The following is an 18,704-nucleotide window of genomic DNA, read 5'->3' as shown; positions in this document are numbered from 1 at the left end:
TTTTTATTATAATTTTTTTCAATAAACCATGGAATTAGGTACATTATTCAGAATCATGTCTATGTTACTCCATTTTATGCACTAAAAGCAGTCACTGTGTACTGGGCCTTGAGGATAAGAAATGCAAAGCAAAATGTGGAGTAGTTAAATAGATGTATCGTGATTGCACAGGAGGGGAGTGGTTACCACTCTTGCCACACAGTGAGAGTATCCCTTAGTTTTCCGTGCCATGTTTGCATGTTCTCATGTTTTCTGGACGAGTCAAGTTTTTCCTCTGACTGCCAGTGTGTGTAATGTGCGTGGTTGTCTTTCGGGTGTGATCGGCTCAAGTCTCCCGCAACCTTAAATTGTATGAAGGTGGATGGCGTGCATTATAATCCTATGTGTACAATATAATAATAAAGAATTAACTAATTAACTAATGTACCTAGCTTGTTAGCTTTGGCAACATGAGGAGTGTTGCCTCAGGCATGACTCAGCCACTACGTTTGTGCTCCCCTTGATGAGTATTTCCCTTCTGCTTCTCCTTTATTCATACATCGTAAAGTAGCATCTGGTCTCAGAGAACACAGGAGACTTCTTAGCTTATTGTTTTTTTTTTTAAACACAAATCGATATATTTGATGAACAATTGTCAGTTGGTTGAGATGGTATGGATGTCTTCAGTTTTTTTTTTTTTTAGGAATCCAGAATGCTAGAAAACATGGTTGTGGATCAAGCTGTAGTACGTTTATAGGAGAACTACGGATATATTCTCGTTATCTAGTCACTTTTGGAACATATCGATGTAATGATTCACATCTGCAGGTTTGTTTTCTTTCTGTACATATTATTGGCAGATTTTTGACCTTTACATTTCCTTGTGTGATTGCGTAATAGGAGGCTTGCTCAGGTTTTCAACACGATAAATAATGAAGTAGTTAAGTGTATATCAAAGCATTGAAGCATGAAAAGGCTCTGACAGAGATGTGCGAAGTTATACAGATATTATCTATGGATTGCCAACTACACTTGACATGTAAGAATGTAGCTGTATGGAGAAGAAAAAGAAAAAGAAAAGGCCATTTCGGAGGGTGACTATGGCTGGTGGGAACATTTGCTCAAACAAACCCTGCAGCTCAACCTCTGTACACTCAGCTTTCATTTCACCCTCTACTGTTACATTAGCATTTCTCAACCTTTGCTTTTTCTACATGATTTCATTCATCCTCGTTTCTATTTTTTTCATTTATTTATTTTTTACGCGACGTCCCTGTGGCCCGTGTGATTGCCCTTCATTCTTACTGGTCGTCCCCCTGCAGGTATTCCTTCCAGGATGAGGAGGACATGTTTATGGTGGTGGACTTACTCCTGGGCGGAGACCTGCGCTACCACCTCCAGCAGAACGTCCACTTCTCAGAGAGCACCGTCAAGCTCTACATCTGCGAACTGGCCCTGGCTCTGGGGTACCTTCGCTCCAAGCGCATCATTCACAGGTAGGAGTTTGTCCTCAGAATAATTTGGCTGACGACCTTAAAGCATGTAGATTGTGTGAGTTGTTCAGTTTTGGTACAAACAGCAGAGAAGTTCTATGTACCCTTATTTTTATACTCTCAAAAAACTTCATCGACGGTCTTTCTTCTTTGGCTGTCTACTTCAATATCATTTTTCGAATATGACTTACCCACCGCTGTGCCAAAAGGTCAAGATGCCTCGACATGAAGGTCACACCTGACACAACAGTTTACTGAGAGCTGCATCATGAAATGCACCAGTTCTGTCTATGCTGCTATATCGATGCCTTATTTAATTTACAAAATGCAGGTTAAGTGCTTTTTAGGCAGAAATATCTGCTGCTATGGCAGAGCCACCGACTCCGTGAGCCAAGAAACGCATGGCTTCTGCCAGGCGTTATTTTAAGCTCTTGAAGTGACTCAAAGAGCTCGGGATATATTGTTACAGTCAAAAGTACTGCCAAAATCCATTGAAGATATGGAATAAGTGAAGTATTATGGTTAAGCTACAGCTTCGCACTGGTTAGAGGCACTTTGTTCATATTGAAATGAGGAAACAACTAAGATTACTACGAGACAAAGTTACTTTCAGTGAAAGACAGTCCTGTGTCAGCGTTAAATTCCATCTCAGGTTGAAGGTTATTCAAAGACAGACCGTTTTGAGTGTCTTTTTTGACACAATCCAATGTCTGAGTAAAAATAATTTGCACATTTCACACCTCATGTTTTAAAGTGTTTTTGTGAAATTTTAATTTTCTTTGAAATCTGATCCAGCCCCCCCCCCCCCCCCAAAAAATTGCCCATTGAACACAATATATTACAAGTAACTTAGTATCCTCTAATTAAGTGAAAAAAAGTTAATTTATGTTTTTTATGTCCAGGTTACATTTTATCGCTGTGGCTTGATAGAGTTCATTTTTCTTCTGTGATATCACGGTTTAATTTGGAAGAGAAAGAGAATATTTGACCGAACACAACAAAAACATTGTTGCTGTTAACCACTGTCATATGTAACTGGTGAGCAATCCGTTGTTTACTTGGAGAATACGAATCAAAAACGAAATCCCGAAGACCTATTTTACATTAAATATGTCCAAACTAACATAACAAATAAGATATAGCACTTTCACTTATGTGGCACTTTCCCAAATTGTTATTCACATTCACACATACAAGTTCATAATGAAAGGTAAACTTAGAAAGAAAAGGCCAATACTGACCTCACACGTCACATATATCAATAAAAAGGGGAGAAGCATTTCTTTTTAATGAAAGGGTTGGGGGCTAATTAATAATAGTTCCTCTATACTAGGTAAAACGAAGAACAATTTGTGCAATTATATAAAATAATACAAATAAACATATTTTTGGATAGAAAATTCAAGTTGATGTAATACATAAAAAAAAAAGTTTTTTTCTTATATAAAAAAAGCAACATTCTGGCAGATAGACGGATTTTGCACATTCACTGGTTATTTAAAGTGAAAAACACAGTTTTAAGACTTTCCTTAACAGCTCATGATGTTGATATGAGACTGTCTTAATTCATCGTGAGCTACTTTCAGTAAAATGTTCTCAGTTTAGCAGCTTTGCCACGTTAAACATCTTTCTGGGATTGATTGGCTGACTGATGTGTTTGTTGCGGTTGGTGGCTGGTATTTCAGTCAGGCATGACTCGAATAGCAGCATCCGCGCAAACCCTAAACCTCTCTGAAGGGTGGTGGAACGAATCTAGTTTTGGTTACATATCGAACACTGTTTCCCGTAACTTGCATAATAATCCTACAGTGATAAGCATCTGTTTCAGCTCTCCTTACAAAAATAGGATCTGAGCTGATACAAAGCCACAATGTGTTTTACTATTTTCGTCTTTCGTCAACCTCTTGTTGGGGTTGGTGGTGCGTGTGTGTGTGTGTGTGTGTGTGTGTGTGTGGGTGTGTGTGTGTGTGTTTTTCGATTTTATATGAAGCACTTTGTGTTGCCATTTTTCTTTGTATGAAAACTGCTCTACAAATAAAGTTTGATTTGATTTGCTTTTGATTTGATTTGATTTAAATGAGTCCTAACTCCACCACAGGTGCATACATTTTTTACATGGCCAACTTGAATAGTGCATGAGCAGTCCGGTGCTGTGATCTGACTGTGATCACCACTGGGATGCTATGATTTTTCAGATTTCAGGGAAGCTACATTATAAGTGCACGAACTACTGAAGTGCTACTACAACATAAGACTCCAACCTCCAGTCAGTGTGTCCCCAAAAATATACGGGACTAAAATGGTTTTGAAGAGTGCTGAAGAAGGTTTGGAGATTGAGCTGACACTCGTGTTTAAATTGAACGTTTACTTTAACAGTTCAAGTGACTGATAGAAAAATGTTCTCTGGCCTGAAGGACTTCTGGTTCCACTCTGGTACTCTGGTAGATGAGCAAAGAGGTAAACACAGAAAAAGAGAGGCTCTCTCAGATCATGACTAATAGGAAACATCACTGCAACAGAGAAAACTAATTTATCAACACCCCCAGATAACAAATTACACCATTTAACATTAAGCAGGCTACTTGCTCTTGTCCATGCTCTTAAACCTCCACAGGAAAAGAGAAATGGGATGGATTATTAATTTGCTTATTCATTCAGTCCACTGGGGGATATGAATATTTAAATTGTTTTTCTATTTTAGTCCTAGAGAGGATAGACTTGCCACTTGATGCGCAGGTGTTGGGTGGGTTGGTGGGTGGGTTGGGGTAGGGGGGGGGGGGGGGGGGGGGGGGGTTAGAGGGGAGGGGGGTTGTTTATTTAGATGGAATCAACATCTTTTCAATCTGCATTCATTAGCATCAAATAGAAAGAGGAGTTGAAAGTAACTCTCAGCTCATCTCTATGGAAATTGAATACATCATTTCCTTCCTCAGATGTGGACGTGCTGACTTGGGTACAGCAAGTAAATCCATTTAAAGTCCTTTGATAGCATTTGTGCACGTAGGCAGCGGTCTATGCACCGGTCTATTTGTACCCATGCAGGATGTACACATTCCCCTTCCGATGGTTCCTGCACATTCTGATGATAATGAGAGGAGCAATTGATGATAATGACATCAGTCGCATGTCGGAGGATGAGAAGGTAATTATGTGATCTACAAGTTTGATCATGAGGAAGACAGAATGTGCTTGGTTGTACTTTGTCCCCATTATCATTTGACGCTTCATTTATTATTGGTCCTTTAACTAAAGGTCGGTAAGCAGAACTTTTATTCCTTCAAGGACTGTCTCCAACATGATTTTCTTTTTTGTCACAATTTATTTATGGGGGCTTGCCCACAACTTTAAAACCACTGACAGTGGAGGAGTTACATTGATTATCTCGTTGCAATGCCAGCAGGTGATACATTTCTTAAAGAAGACAGGTTAAAAAAGGGAGGCGCAAGGGTCTCTGCAACTTTGACTCGTTATTATTAATGTCACAAAAACAGCAATAGCCCAATATTGATCCTTGTGGGATTTGTGTCGGATATTAACAAGAGTTTATCGATCTCATCTTGGCTAAACGCCAAGCAAAGAAAGATGAATTTATTCAAAAGAATCAATGTGGTTGTCAAAACTGTCCATTTTTGGATCAATGTTTTGATGAGTAAGGATCTCACAGGAAAACTGTCTGTATTGTATCATGCATAATAACTGAGCATCAGCAGTGACAACAACAGATTGTTCTGTGGTTAGTGTGACTAATTATTTTCAGTAATGAAGCTCTGCCATTGCATCGCGAGCATGAGCGATCCCACGGGGATTGGCACTGTGGTTAACGACGGCGGGGGCAGTGTCATCATGGGACTCACAGGAAACTCTGGTTATCAAGCATGATGCAAGGGAAAGGTCTATTTATTCCACACCGTGTTATTGAATGGAAATTAATTTTCAAGAAGACAATACAGCATGGCCATACATACAACGGGATCATTTGTCATAGTGGAACTCTTCACTCGTTCGGCCATCGGTGGTACTGATTGTGCAACATTGCACTAACATATACAGCGTTGTATGTTTAGAAGAGTGGTTGCGTTCACTTGCGTTTGGCTTCACTGTTTGAACCTCGTTCAGGGTTCAGCCTGATTAGTGTTTCAACACGGCACTCCAGGGGGAGTTTGAATTATTACCAATGGACTGAGTCTCAATTAGATGACATCTTCAGAGACTTGATGAGTCCCTCCTAAACAAGTGGAAAGATAAATGGCGCTCCGTGGTCGTGACGGTTGTGCGCAAGTTCACCTTACCACAACCTCTTTTGACATCAACAACAGTCGATCTCTTGGGAAATCCTCAGGTGCATTTTGTTGCCTCCTGGAATCTTCGTAATGGAAAGACTCGCTAGTTGTCAGCTCGCAACAGGTCAATACGCCGCAGTGTTTCTGTCAGGAAACACGCCACCGATTAATTGAAGTGTTTGCTCAAAAATCGGATCTTAACTCGTCAGCCAGACGGTTTTCAGTAAAGGTGAGGGCTTATTTGGTGAGCCATTGCTGTGAACAAATTAAGCAGGGTTTGCAGAAGGTATATGAAGCTGCAGCTGCTGAAATTTAAAGTAAATAGCAGAAAGCGACAGAGATAATATACTTTCTCAGTGATGTGGTGTAGTTTCTTTAAAGAGGCTTTAGTCACTCTTGGAAATTGACCAGTCTGTTTATTCAGATTAGAATCTTTTATTAAATAAATGAAGGTATACTGAAACCAAGCTGTTGCCACTGAAAGAAGGATTCTCTTCTGCAGGCTCTTATCTCTTTTCCACATCTCCTCTCCCAGCCTCTCTCCCTCTCTGATACACTACCATTCCCTCAAAATCTCGCTCTCATTATCAATACTGTTTTTCCTCCTTTCTCGTGCTGTTGTTTTTGCTACCTACTGTGTTTTATTTTCTTTCCCATGCTCTGCTCCCCTACATGCTCATTCCTTAGTCTTACTTGTGCAGGGCCTGTCCTTTTTCTCAGAAGGAGTGGCACAAGCACAGCTCTGCATCAAATAATTTATTTGCTCTTTCATCCTTCCCTCTCCTCGAGAGACCTTTTGCCAAGCTGCCAACGGGGAATACGGTCCCAATTCTCCTATCTGGTTAAGTGAAGGTGAAAGGAAGTGGGTCCTCTCATGGATGGTCCTTAAAGGAAGAGATTATATGCGGCATGCAGACTACACAGAGGCCGACAGTCGTTGCTTTTACTCGCCATCAGCTGTTTGAGATGTGGCGCGTTTGTCATGTCTTCAAGTGAAGTATTCTTTATTCATGGAGTGTGTTAATGTTTTATTTCCCAGCAGAAGAAGAAGAAGAACGGGGAGGGAGGGGAGGGAGGGGAAAGAGAAATTATATGTTCATATTTCATAAATGCAGATTAAGGTGCCAGCTGGTGCCAGCGCTCTGATTTTCACCCTGAAATGTTGAATTGAGTATTATCGTGGTGGAAAATCTCCCTCAGCACAGCCCGACTCGCAACAGCAGATTAAAGGATGGGAGGAGGTTTTCAGTCTGAACATGATATACTGTTTACTCGCAAGTCTGCTCTAAAAAAGATTGCTAATTGCCTACTTGTGTATCTAAGTCACGTGTCTGTCTGTGGCAGGAAAAACTGGCAATAGGAAGTGTATACAGAAAGATACAGATGTAGACTATGAGCCAGAGTGAGAGATAGATAACGGCAATGATGAAGATTCAAAGAGCCAAACAGGGACGCTGGAGAGAGCTGACTTTTTTTTTTTTTTTGTAACACTCTGAATGTTTCTGTCTGGTTGAATTATTCATCACTGGTAATTGTGATGTGAATTTTTGGCCTTAGCTTTTAGTGCCAACTGGCTGCTTGGAGCGTCTACTTGGCAATCCCACCCTCCCCAAAAAAATTTAGCTGCACATTAGACCGGCGGTTTGTGAGGCCCAACATCATCAAACAGCCGCACTCAGTATTTGTTAATGAATAACGAATGATCGTCTCCCCGCTGGCGCTGGTGCCATCGTACCGTGGAAAAGATTGTTTACTCATGTGCGAGAAAAATGAAGTCAGGTACACAGACCAGCACACCTGTACTCGTATCCCACTCGTCTGAGCCGCTTTCCCTTTCACAGAATAAATAAAAGCTTAGTGAGAGATGCAGCGGTTAGTTGGACTGGAGCTGTTTAACCTCAATGGTTCGAGTTGGGCTTTCAATTCACGTTCAAAGGCTGACGCTGTGTGACTTCTTCTTCAATGGCTCGTGGGTGTGGGTACTTAGAAGTGAGGGATTTGGATGGCGTGTGCATCTCTGTGCATATTTCTACGCACGCGGTCTGTGTCACTGGCTCCGCGCGCGTATATATATATGCGTGTGTGTGTGTGTGTGTGTGTGTGTGTGTGTGTGTGTGTGTGTGTGTGTGTGTGTGTGTGTGTGTGTGGCTTGTTTTTGGAGTGTGTGATGTAGCTGAGCTGTGGGCTTTCTTTGGCTTCAAGAGCTCTTTCACTCTCATTTGTGACAAAAGAGCGTGATGCACAATCTCAAACAGCTTTCTGCTTTTATTCCAGAGGGGAGGAGAGCGATGAAAGCTGCAGAGCCATGAAAGAACCTGTGATTAACTACTAGTAGTTCATGTCCAGAAAACCAGTAACACCATTTTTACTGCTAAAGCTATTGATTATTCATATATCTAAAGATCGAAATACATGCACACATAGATGCCCAGGTTCTCCTGTTTAATTTGATGTATAATATCTGTATATTTTAGGTTGTGAAACTATTATCGGTCCTAAACTGTATCCATAGCAACAAATAGTTGTTCAGCAACACTAAATTAGAGTATTGACGGGTTAACTGAACAGTTACGGGATGGAAACAGCTGTGAAAAAAATTGGTATGAGTCTCTAAAATGTACTACGATGGCGTTTGATATTCATTTAGAGAGACGAGTGTCACCTCTTTTTTTTTTAACAATATATCTATATTAGTTGACAGAGTAGGAAGTGTTTCTGTTGTATTGAATGGAGTGGACATGTAGCTCTAGTAAACATGTTAGAATTGTTAAAACATGTGTTTAATCTTTTTATTTCTGGATTGCGGTAGTTGATTTTCCTCATAGTGAGAAAGCCCCCAGGTTCCAGAGGGTCAGAGGGACTTTCCTTGTTGAATTTGCATGTTCTCCATGTGTGTGTGTTTCCTGTGGATACTTGTTACCTCCAACTTTCCACAAATGTGCCTTTGAGCTCATTCGGGTTGTATCTCTGGACTTGTGACCTGTTCAGCGTAGAACCCGTTATTGCCCAAAGTCAAGTACGATTGTCTCCAGCTCCAGACAACACTTCAGTATATAAAGCAATAGAAAACAATGCATGGTGTCTAATTCAGCCTCTTTTGTACAAGTTAATATGAAAAGTAATAATATAATAGTTGACTGAGCTTCTTAGGTTGGACAACTTGATGAGTTCTGCCTCAGGCATGACTGAGCCTGTACTGTGGGTGAGTCTGACGGGTAGTCTTCAAACACAAATTAATATTTTCGATGAATATTTGTCAGTTGTTTGACACCGAGAGTGATTCAGGGGTCACCGTAGTAGATCATCTGCCACCGTGTCGCCTTATCCCCTCCTTCCTCCACTGCTTCACGCACTCCTTTATTACGTGCATGAATCATGTCTGAGGTCTTTCTCTGTGACCTCCAGCTTCATCTCACAACTCTGCATTACTGAAAGGTTTAGTCAGAAAATGTTCTGGGTTCACAAAAACGGTCTCTTTGAGATATTTGTTTGATTTTCTGTCAAAACACAACACATGTAGTGTTTTTTTTCTTTAAATAATTTCCCTGAGAGCCTCTACCCAGAATGTCCCACTTAACCGCTGACTTCTGGTGTTATTTGTCCTGCACATGGTGCGTCAGCATGTTTGTGCTTTCATATACACTTCTGACGATCAGAGTGAGTGGCGCTGGGGCAGCCGACCTGTGTGTGAGTGTGCGTAAGCCTGCGTTCTCAGGTGTGTTGGCCCACTCCAGTATCAGTGCAGTATCGTATGACCAGGTACAGGGCTCAGTTACTGATCTGCCTCTGATAGCAAGCTGTAATGAGGCCATTAGATCCTGCTAATAGCTTGTAGAGCCATTCAACTGAGAGAAAAGACGAGCGGATCAGCTTCCACCGAGCCACCCTGGCCCCGCTCAATCAGAAAAGCCCCCAATTTATTTTTTTCCCCTCAATCATTCACTAGTTGTATTGTTAGTACTATCCCTTTTATCCTCTCCCATCCATAATGTCCTCTTCGCTCTCTCTATCTGCTTCACTCTCTCTCTCTTTTTAGCTGAAGTTGTCTCATCATTCCTCCACTTAATTTTGCTAAATTTATCCTGTGAGAGAAACACTATAGATTCTCTCCAACTGTCACTATTCCCACTACTTCTCCACATTTAATGCTATCGCTCTTTATCGCCGCTCCTCGGCAAATGCATAGCTGCTCGACTTAATTGCTCTTTTTTCCTGGCCGACATGAAACAGTTAAATGTCTAGGTTTAAGCTGTGTTCCTACTTTTCCTACAGAAGTAATTTAACTCCCATGCCTTTGTGGGGCATCCCTTTGAAATCCTTCCATTCATGGATCGTAGCGGAACTGAGCAGCCACATCTTCACACAGACCCGGTGCGACCAGACCTGCCACTGATCCGTCTGTTTCTGAGCCCTAATAGATTGTGCATCACAGATATCGCAGGCAATGAAGCAACAAACAGCTTCTTCTTTTTTAAGTCAGCAGTTGTCAAAATAGTTCTTGAGCGTTTGATTTTACAGCTAAAATAAAAGCTCCATCATGATTAGTGAATAAAAGCAGCCACTAACATTTTGTAAGCATAGTCTAAAGAGCAAACAGGTTTTCTGCGTTATATGCCGTATTAAAAATCATAGCCCTCCTGTTGCTGCAAAGAAAAAAAAAAAAGCACAATGGGAAAACTGTAGAGGCAACTCATTAAAAAAAAAAAAAAAACATCCAGTGAATTTCAGTGCTTTCTTTCTCCCAGATATCAGTACAGTCTGACCTACTTCTCATTATGACTGTTTTTGATAGAAAGACTTCTGTTTGTAATTGCTCGCCAACTCTTTTATGTTGACTGCAGTGGAAGAAAAAGTGGTAGCATTTGTAGTATTTGTGGATCATGAAACTGAGAAACTGTGCTCATTGATACAATCTGTAACAATAGGCTTTTCTGTCTGTGAGGTTTATGAAATATTGACTACTTTTAAGCAAATGTTTTTTTTGCGGGGCTGACTTATTTAAAGTGTCTATGTTTACTCTTCATATTACCTTAATTTCCGGACTATTGAGTGCGCCGGTCGGAGTCCATAATGCGCCTGAAGGCATCACCCATGTAATGGCAGCATGAAGCTCGTTAACCCATAAAAATCCAAAAATTCGCCACGTCATTGTTTAAGCTGCAGGGATCAAAGCGTGTGAAAAAAGTAGCAGCTTATTGTCTGGAAATTACGGTATTCATCTTCTTTGCCACTTTACCCAATGGGGTCACAGTTACTTGAACTAATACCAGCTGATTGGCTGTGAGAGCTGGATGTTGCCTCAAATTCATGTTTTTTGGATTGTGGTAGAAAAACAGGGTACCCAGAGAAACCTGTGGCTGTGATCAGTTAATAACTTGACCCGTATGTTGCCATATGAATTGCCATAAATAAGGAGTGCTTCAAGCGATCCCTCAAGATTTGAAATGAGACCTGCAGCTTGTGCGTTCATGCGCTCAGCTTGCTACACTCCCGTCTGGCTGCACCACTTCTGACATTGTGCCTGGGCTCAGGTTTACATTTGGGCTGCATCATAATTTCACAGAGGCCAGTATGATTTTAGTGAAACCAGGAAATCGAGCGCCTTCATATCACCGGCAGTGTAAGAGTTAAGAATGGAATAGCCACCGACACTGTGACACCAACATTGAACAATATGGACATATGATCCAAAACCAACCATGGCATTTATGTTTGTGGTGACTTAGCACCAGCGCTGTACGCATTTAGATGTCTCTTTCTACTGCTTGAACTCTATTTTTCCCAGTGTTTGTTTTTTTTTTGGGGGGGGGGGGACATCAGCAGTTCTCGCCAACAGTGTTTCAGAATGTGGAGCACATTTTGTTACTTTTGTGATCTTCACTTCTGGGCTGTTGCCACACCAGATAATGTTGAAATAATTTACTGTAATATAATCTGCTGTTGACAAATTCTACTGCAGTACAGCTTCTTCTGATTGGTAAAGCATGTTGACATGCTGATCATGAATGCACAGTGCATGGAAACATATAGTAGTTCAGTCAGTCTGTTACGAATGTTGATATTGTGATGGCAACAACATATATAATCCAGAAAATACTTGTTTTTCCCATTTTCATGCCATCATTTTTAAAACATGGTACAAGATGCACTTAAACCATCAGGGAAAATGACTCAAATTCAAATCAGAGTTGCAATATTCTCAGCGAAAACTGTCAAATACGAGAAGAAATGATCTAAATACTGCACTTTTCCATTGTCCCTATAAAACTGCCAAAGCCTTGCTAACAATAGCTATATTATCAAACACCTGTGGTTCTGAATTGTTAGTTTTGGAAATTGTAAAAGGAGCATTCTACAGTTCCTTATTAATATTGTCCTTGAGGGAAAGAAAACAAGTTTGTCATGGCCATCATTACCATCACTATTCTCTCGGCAGCTTGGCTTTTACCGTGCGCCACCTCCTAATGAGACATGCTGTTTTGCTTTATCTCTCTTGAGCCAGGTGTCCCGGCCCTTCCTGGTCCTGCGGCGTCACAATGACAGCCTGGCCTTTAGCTATAAAAGAGGCTTCCTTGTTCTCAACTGCAGCCGGCTTTTTTAGCATCGACACACGCCCCTCCTTTCTCCCTTAGTGCCGGCCTTTGAGGCAAATGTCAGCTAATTAAGGGTTACACGGTCGACCTTTCTTACCCCCAACCTGAGCCCCCGCCGCTCGATCTGCCAAGGCTCCATGCAACAGGTTGGCCTCTTCTGCACGAATGTGCAGTAGAAGCGCACATACTTACACATAAACACAGAAAGTGCGTGTAAATACTGCCGTGTACTTATAGAGGGTGTGAGACTCAATTAGAGGAGACACTTGCAAACACGGAGTACTGTGTGTGTGTGTGTGTGTGTGTGTGTGTGTGTGTGTGTGTGTGTGTGTGTGTGTGTGTGTGTGTGTGTGTGTGTGTGTGTGTGTGTGTGTGTGTGTGTGTGTGTGTTATTGCAATCTCCCCCAAAGTCATTCACCAAAATAGCTTAGGAATTGAAGTATATGCATTTTGACACCTTCAAAAACAACATATTCCATTTTTAAATATTTTCCTCCTATCGGCACGCTAAAAGGGACAAACCAATCCTCTGATAATGAATTAAGTCACATTAAAAACACAAAAGCAAATCAGCTTTAATGATCGTTGTGGTGGGAACATGCAATATGCACCGCTCAGATATCTGCCGTTAGTAATGTAGGAGTCAAAATTAATGCTGCGTTTAATCATCGAGACCTCGTGGAACATTTGAGAAGGGCACTGAATATTGAATATCTCTGGTTCAAAGCATTTTTAGAGCTGCAGGTATACGTTCCATAGACGAGGGAATAGAGACACGCTGAGGACACGCTGTACCCGCTTCACTTTTTTATTTTTATATTTCAGCCTCTAAACTTAAGACACATTCAGAAAAAGATAACTGATAATAAACACTGAGATATAATAAAGTTCACTACCTTGAATTTGAGTTGTGAAATAATGTTTTTATTGGTAAAAGCTCATGTGTACGTTCCACTAGAGCGAAAAAGGCGAAACGCAAAGAGTTATGTTTGCATGTAACTGCAAGATTAAGGGACAGGAGTTTAGGACAGAAGCTTAGTGTTTAGATAACAGTTTGTGAATATATGATTAATCAATTTGTCTGCATTTCATAGATAAGATTATTTTTTGCGTTTTGCTACAACCAGAAGCTCACAAAAAAAAAGAAATTACAAAGGAAGTACATGAACATGCATATCAAACAAAAAATTAAGAATGGTATTGGGTATTTGGTATAAGAAAAATGTATGTAAATTGTTCAAATTGTCTTTATGAATGCATCTGTCATATATAATATATGAGCCATCCGTCCCATTTATTTTTTTTTTTGCTTTAGACTTTGTGATTTTTGTAGATTGTTTTAGTGCATCGTCCAAAAAGTTAATGTCGTTCATGGAGTTTTGGAACCTCTGCTCTTGACTTGAAGTTTGAGACCGAACTGAGACTTTTCGATGCTTTTGAAAAGATAAATGAATGCAAATGAGCAGAGAGGCAAACATTTGCTAGAAAGGAGGTAGAAACAAGCCCAGGTGGGAAGATGAGAAATCCACATTCAAAGAAGTCTCAGTCAACACCTGTTCTTCCTCTCAGATGTCTCATCTGCTCCCACCCACACCCCACCACCACCACCACCACCACCACCACCACCACCACCACCCACCACCCACCACCACATACACACACGTCACACAATTCATTCTCCTCACACACCTGGCATGCAACACACTGCCATAGGTACAACTCAAGTCCATTTTTATCTTTCCTGAAAATGAGTCAACACACTCACAAGTCAGCCAACGGTTCACTTCCTGGGAGTCGGACCTGTGTAAATCGGTTGTGGGTTTTTTCACTGACTCACAGTGAGTCTCACAGACGGCAGGCCCGACGGAGAGGAGGTATGCCACCTACAGAAGCTCGAACGTCACTGGCACTAAATAAGACATCAGAGCACCGCCCGCACTGTTTTTATTCACAGGTGAGCTGTGGGAGGAGCAAAATTCATCAGGGCTTTATGTTCTAATAACTGGAGTCAACAACAAAACTTCAGCATTTACCAATTGCAAGCACGTAGTACTCCCGCATGTTTACATTTAGCTGGAAATAAAGTCTTCCAAGTGTTGTTAATGAGTGTTAGTGTGAACACTTAGAGCCTCCAGACCGCAGAGCCACAGAACGGGCTTCCTGCTACTAAGAAATCGGTGACATCTTTGCGGTTTAACCGTGTGAAACAGAACAGAGCCCGCTTGTATTCAATAACAACAGCTGCTGGAGGACAGAGATGGATGGATTTAAGTTTCTTCCGCTCAAACCCACAAACAAAAACACATTTTCTCCATGCAGGTACGATACACTCTGCTTAATTTCTTAAATTGCAACTTGGCTGTAGTCACACTATCGTCACAATCAGAATCAGAGCAGGATTCACTACTAGTGTGGAAAGGTTTAAAAAACAACAATAAAATGTTTAACTGCTCAAGTTGGCAGTTTAAAAAGACCACAAAGAGGAAGAATAAAAGAAAGTGATGGAGTCGTTTTTGCTGGGTGTGAGTGTTTTAGAGTGTGTATCTCCTTCCAGGCAGCAGCAGCGTCTGCATTGGTAAAGATCCTTCAACAGTTATAGTACATCCTAACATAAACAAAGACGGGATGTCTGCTTATTCTTCAGCAACTAAGCTCATTTTTCTCTGTGCATTGTGTGAGTTAAGTTACTTGTTTTCTTTGTTAATCAGCTCAGTTGCACCCAGGTCTGTAGTTTTGAGAGATTTTTGTGTTTTGTGTTGAAGGAACAACATTTTGCAGCCACAGGCGCCGTATTAAGGAAACAAATAATCAATGCAGTGAATTAAGTTTCCATCAGACGGTGGCATTTGATACTGTTAATATATACACAGTCTATATATTTCACAAATAATATCTACAAACAGTCTGCATTGTGATGTATCGGATAGAACTCTTTTCTCACAGTGCAAATGTCCCTCGCTTGGACCCGTGGTGGATTTCTGGGTGGAATTTGCATTCATTCCATGTATGTGGGTGGGTGGGTTTCCTCTGGGTACTCTGGCTTTCTCCGACAGTCCAAAAAACATGCATTTTTAACTAATTAGCAGTTCTGAATTGGCTGTAGGCGTGAATGTCAGTATACGAGATTCTCGGTCTCTGTGACTGTCAATCTGTCCGGAGTGCAACCTGCATTCGCCCACAATCAGCCCGGATGGGCTGGAATAATCATAAGCGAGATAAAGCGCCGTAGAAGATTGATGCGTGGCTTAAATCATCTCCAAAAGGAATAGACTTTACTGCTGGTTGATAATTTGATGATTTATTTGCAAAATAAGATTTTGAAGAGTGTTTGAAAAAAGACACAGTCTCTTTATGCTGCTTGTCTGTGTTATTTAAGTATGGCGTCGCATGGAAGCGTTTAACAATGATGCACTAGCTAGATTCATAAGATGCATGTGTGTGTTTGTTATGAGGTGTGCAATGCAAAAATGTGCATCGTCAGCATTTTACACGTTGTTGAAATTCTACATTTCCAGCATCTCTTTCAGGTTTTAGTACAGCAGAATAGAGTTAGGTTTTCTGTCATCCATCCATAAAGTTTAGTTTGGAAAACATGGGAAGAAATTAGGAAGTTACCAAAAGGAATGGCATAGAGCAGTCACAGTAGAGCGCATTTGAGTTATTTTTAATATCTCCATTTAAACTACATGCGAGTCTTTTCTGATTCTGTTTTTTTTTTTTTACTACTGGCACAAAACACAAACAAATACCATATGTAAAACACATGCTAATCCAACTGTCCTCTCTTTTCCTTTCAGAGATATCAAACCTGACAACATACTGCTGGACGAACACGGTAAGAGTCCCTATGATGATATTTTTTAATGAATTCATACAGAAGAGTGAGGGGGTGGAACTCAAACATGGCACCGCATGGCATTTAAATCTGAATTGACTCGCACAATGACCTCACTTGACTCGCCAACCCACGTTCGAAACTCAACTACTTCTGACTCAGGATTTCACCAAAACCTCTGGGATCACTTTTGCACAGATCAAAGGAGTTGCAACGCTCAGAGGCAAGTTTCACAGTCATTGCCTTGATAGGCCTCGCAGCACAAGGAAGACGAAATCCTCATGCGGTGATTTATTTCAGAAAAAAATACCAACGTAGAGAAAGCAAGTGAATTCTTGTATTTTTAAAAATTATTTTACTCCAATATTGTCTTTGTTGAAGCATTCAGAATTTTCGATATCTTCTTTGCTCTCCACTCTAAGGTGAAATACGAGTGTAAAAGACAAGGTGCTATTCATCATGTCTCTTCTTTTCTGAAAGAGGGGAAATCCTCCCCTGAATGATTGATTAGGCTCATCTTAGGTTTTAGTGTCAGCTTCAGTTTCACGTCAGTGGAGGAACACACAAGCGCACACTCACATGGACAGAGAAGCGCAGTGGTTGTGTATAAACTGGGGGTCAGAGGGAGGGGGGGGGGGGGGGGCTACTGTAAATCAAGGCAACATAAAGGGAGAATGTGACATCCCTCATCAATACGTGAATCAAGATGAATATTAATGCATTTCTCGTAATTCATGCTTGAAAGTTAATCTACGAACATCCTCGGATGTGATATGGTATGCACACAGAGACTTCACAACCAAACAATAAGCGGAGTGTTCAACGTTACACATGAAGATTCACTTGCTTTGCAGCTTCAGTCAGAGAGTTGCTCAGGTGATAATGTCAGTCTCTTTGTATGTGTGCATGCTCTTCAAGGTACTTTCACTCGAACGGGCTCTTTACGTGCTCAAATTTATGCACACGCGCTGTCATGTTCCGCAGAAAACACATTTCAATCTCGCTGAAGCACTCTTGAAGGTTTCATTTCATTTGAGGGCTTCCTCCCCCAGTTTGATCTGCTAATTAATGGAGTCCCGGCTTGCCGGTAGGTAACCTCGTGGTGACTCACCTCACCGACGCCATTCCAGATTACTGCACTTGGCCAATAGAAATCCTTCATCACATACACTCACAACGTGTCATCTTTGTGCTGGGCTTTTTTTTTTTCTTTCAAATTTTGCATGAGATAAAATGTTTTAATTAGGGAGCATTAGAGACGCTGCGAGGCGGATTGTATTATCTTTTTTAACTATTCACATCATTATGTTAATGAGAATAAAATGGGCCAAATTGTTCCATCCGATAAGCGATGGCTTCATATCGTGTATACACTCGTGTTATGGTCAAGACAGCCGATTATGAAAATCGAGGACGCCGTGAAACCTTAAATGAACTCGTCTGTCGCTTCCACTCGGAAAATTATCATAACTTATTCAAGGTTACGTTATACAGATTTTACATTGACCGCGCTAAATGTCACACGCCATCTGAACAACACCTGTGCCTTTGAAGCGCCAGCATATTCATAGCATATTAATGAAAAATGCATTTTGTCAGTTTGTATGCATTTACTTCTATATAGATAGTAAGTAGAAGTTTAAGGTGGGAATAGAGGGGGCATTCTGACATGTCTTCAAACCAACACGCCTTTATTGTCATGCTTGCTGCAGAGCTTCATGACGACACACATAATAAACTCAAGTTTGATGGATAGAAACGTTGAGAACATGCACCACCAGGAGAGTCACCTTTGTAATTCATATAACTGAAAAAGTATATGATATACTTTAATCGATGTTATAAGCAATATTTCAATCAGGGGATGATTTACAGCCATCTGCCTTCTATACTGCTTTTTAAAAAGGAAGGTCAAGGTGGGCTGAGGCTGTTTGAAAGTGGAGAACCTCCCACCTGATGAGAACTAATTACGACACCATCATGCAGCCCAGTGACGATAGCTCTATAATGGAACTAATTTACCAACATTTTACACCAAAGAATTTCGCAGTAATTAAAAAACAAAATAAGTATCCCCAAACCTCTGGCTATACAATTCAATGTACACATGAACATTCAGACACACACACACACACACACACACTCTTGAAACCGCTGAGATCTCGGAGGGCACCGGGCAGCTGCTCGGGGGAGCTGAGGGATGTGGAACGGCAGCCCTGCTGTCTCTACAAGCTGAAGGGATGGCGAGGAAGATAAAGCGCTGAGAGTTAGGACGACGACGGAGAGCGGCAAACCGAGAGAGCCGCGAGGATATGACAGGGGGGTGGAAAGTGATGAGCAAACAATCCCGAGAAGAAAGATTTGTCAACGGAAGAAGAATAGAACAACACAAAGAGGGAAAGACGTATTGGAGAGATAAGGAGAAAAGGACCAGACAAAGAGATGTTGGGGTGGGTGGGTGGGTGGGTGGGGTGGGGTGGGGTGGCAGGGGGGCTTTGTCAGCCTCTGACTGATTTGCGCCGAA

At 41.2% G+C, this 18,704-nt stretch overlaps 1 protein-coding gene across 2 annotated transcripts in view; it reads left to right on the top strand.

The window, feature by feature from the left end:
• stk32a (serine/threonine kinase 32A) overlaps nt 1-18,704 on the top strand; it is a 61,119-nt gene that overhangs the window by 20,480 nt on the left and 21,935 nt on the right. For both annotated transcript variants that reach the window (XM_080482741.1, XM_080482740.1), the window contains 2 exons: nt 1,302-1,475; nt 16,143-16,180. In XM_080482741.1, the coding sequence (XP_080338867.1) occupies nt 1,302-1,475; nt 16,143-16,180 (212 nt within the window). The remainder of the gene's footprint in view (nt 1-1,301; nt 1,476-16,142; nt 16,181-18,704) is intronic.

The sequence above is a fragment of the Lipophrys pholis genome, assembly GCF_963383615.2.
Source record: "Lipophrys pholis genome assembly, chromosome: 16".
In the NCBI taxonomy this organism is placed as follows: domain Eukaryota; kingdom Metazoa; phylum Chordata; class Actinopteri; order Blenniiformes; family Blenniidae; genus Lipophrys; species Lipophrys pholis.
Note: the sequence above shows the minus strand (reverse complement) of the source record. Positions and strands in the feature narration are given on the sequence as shown.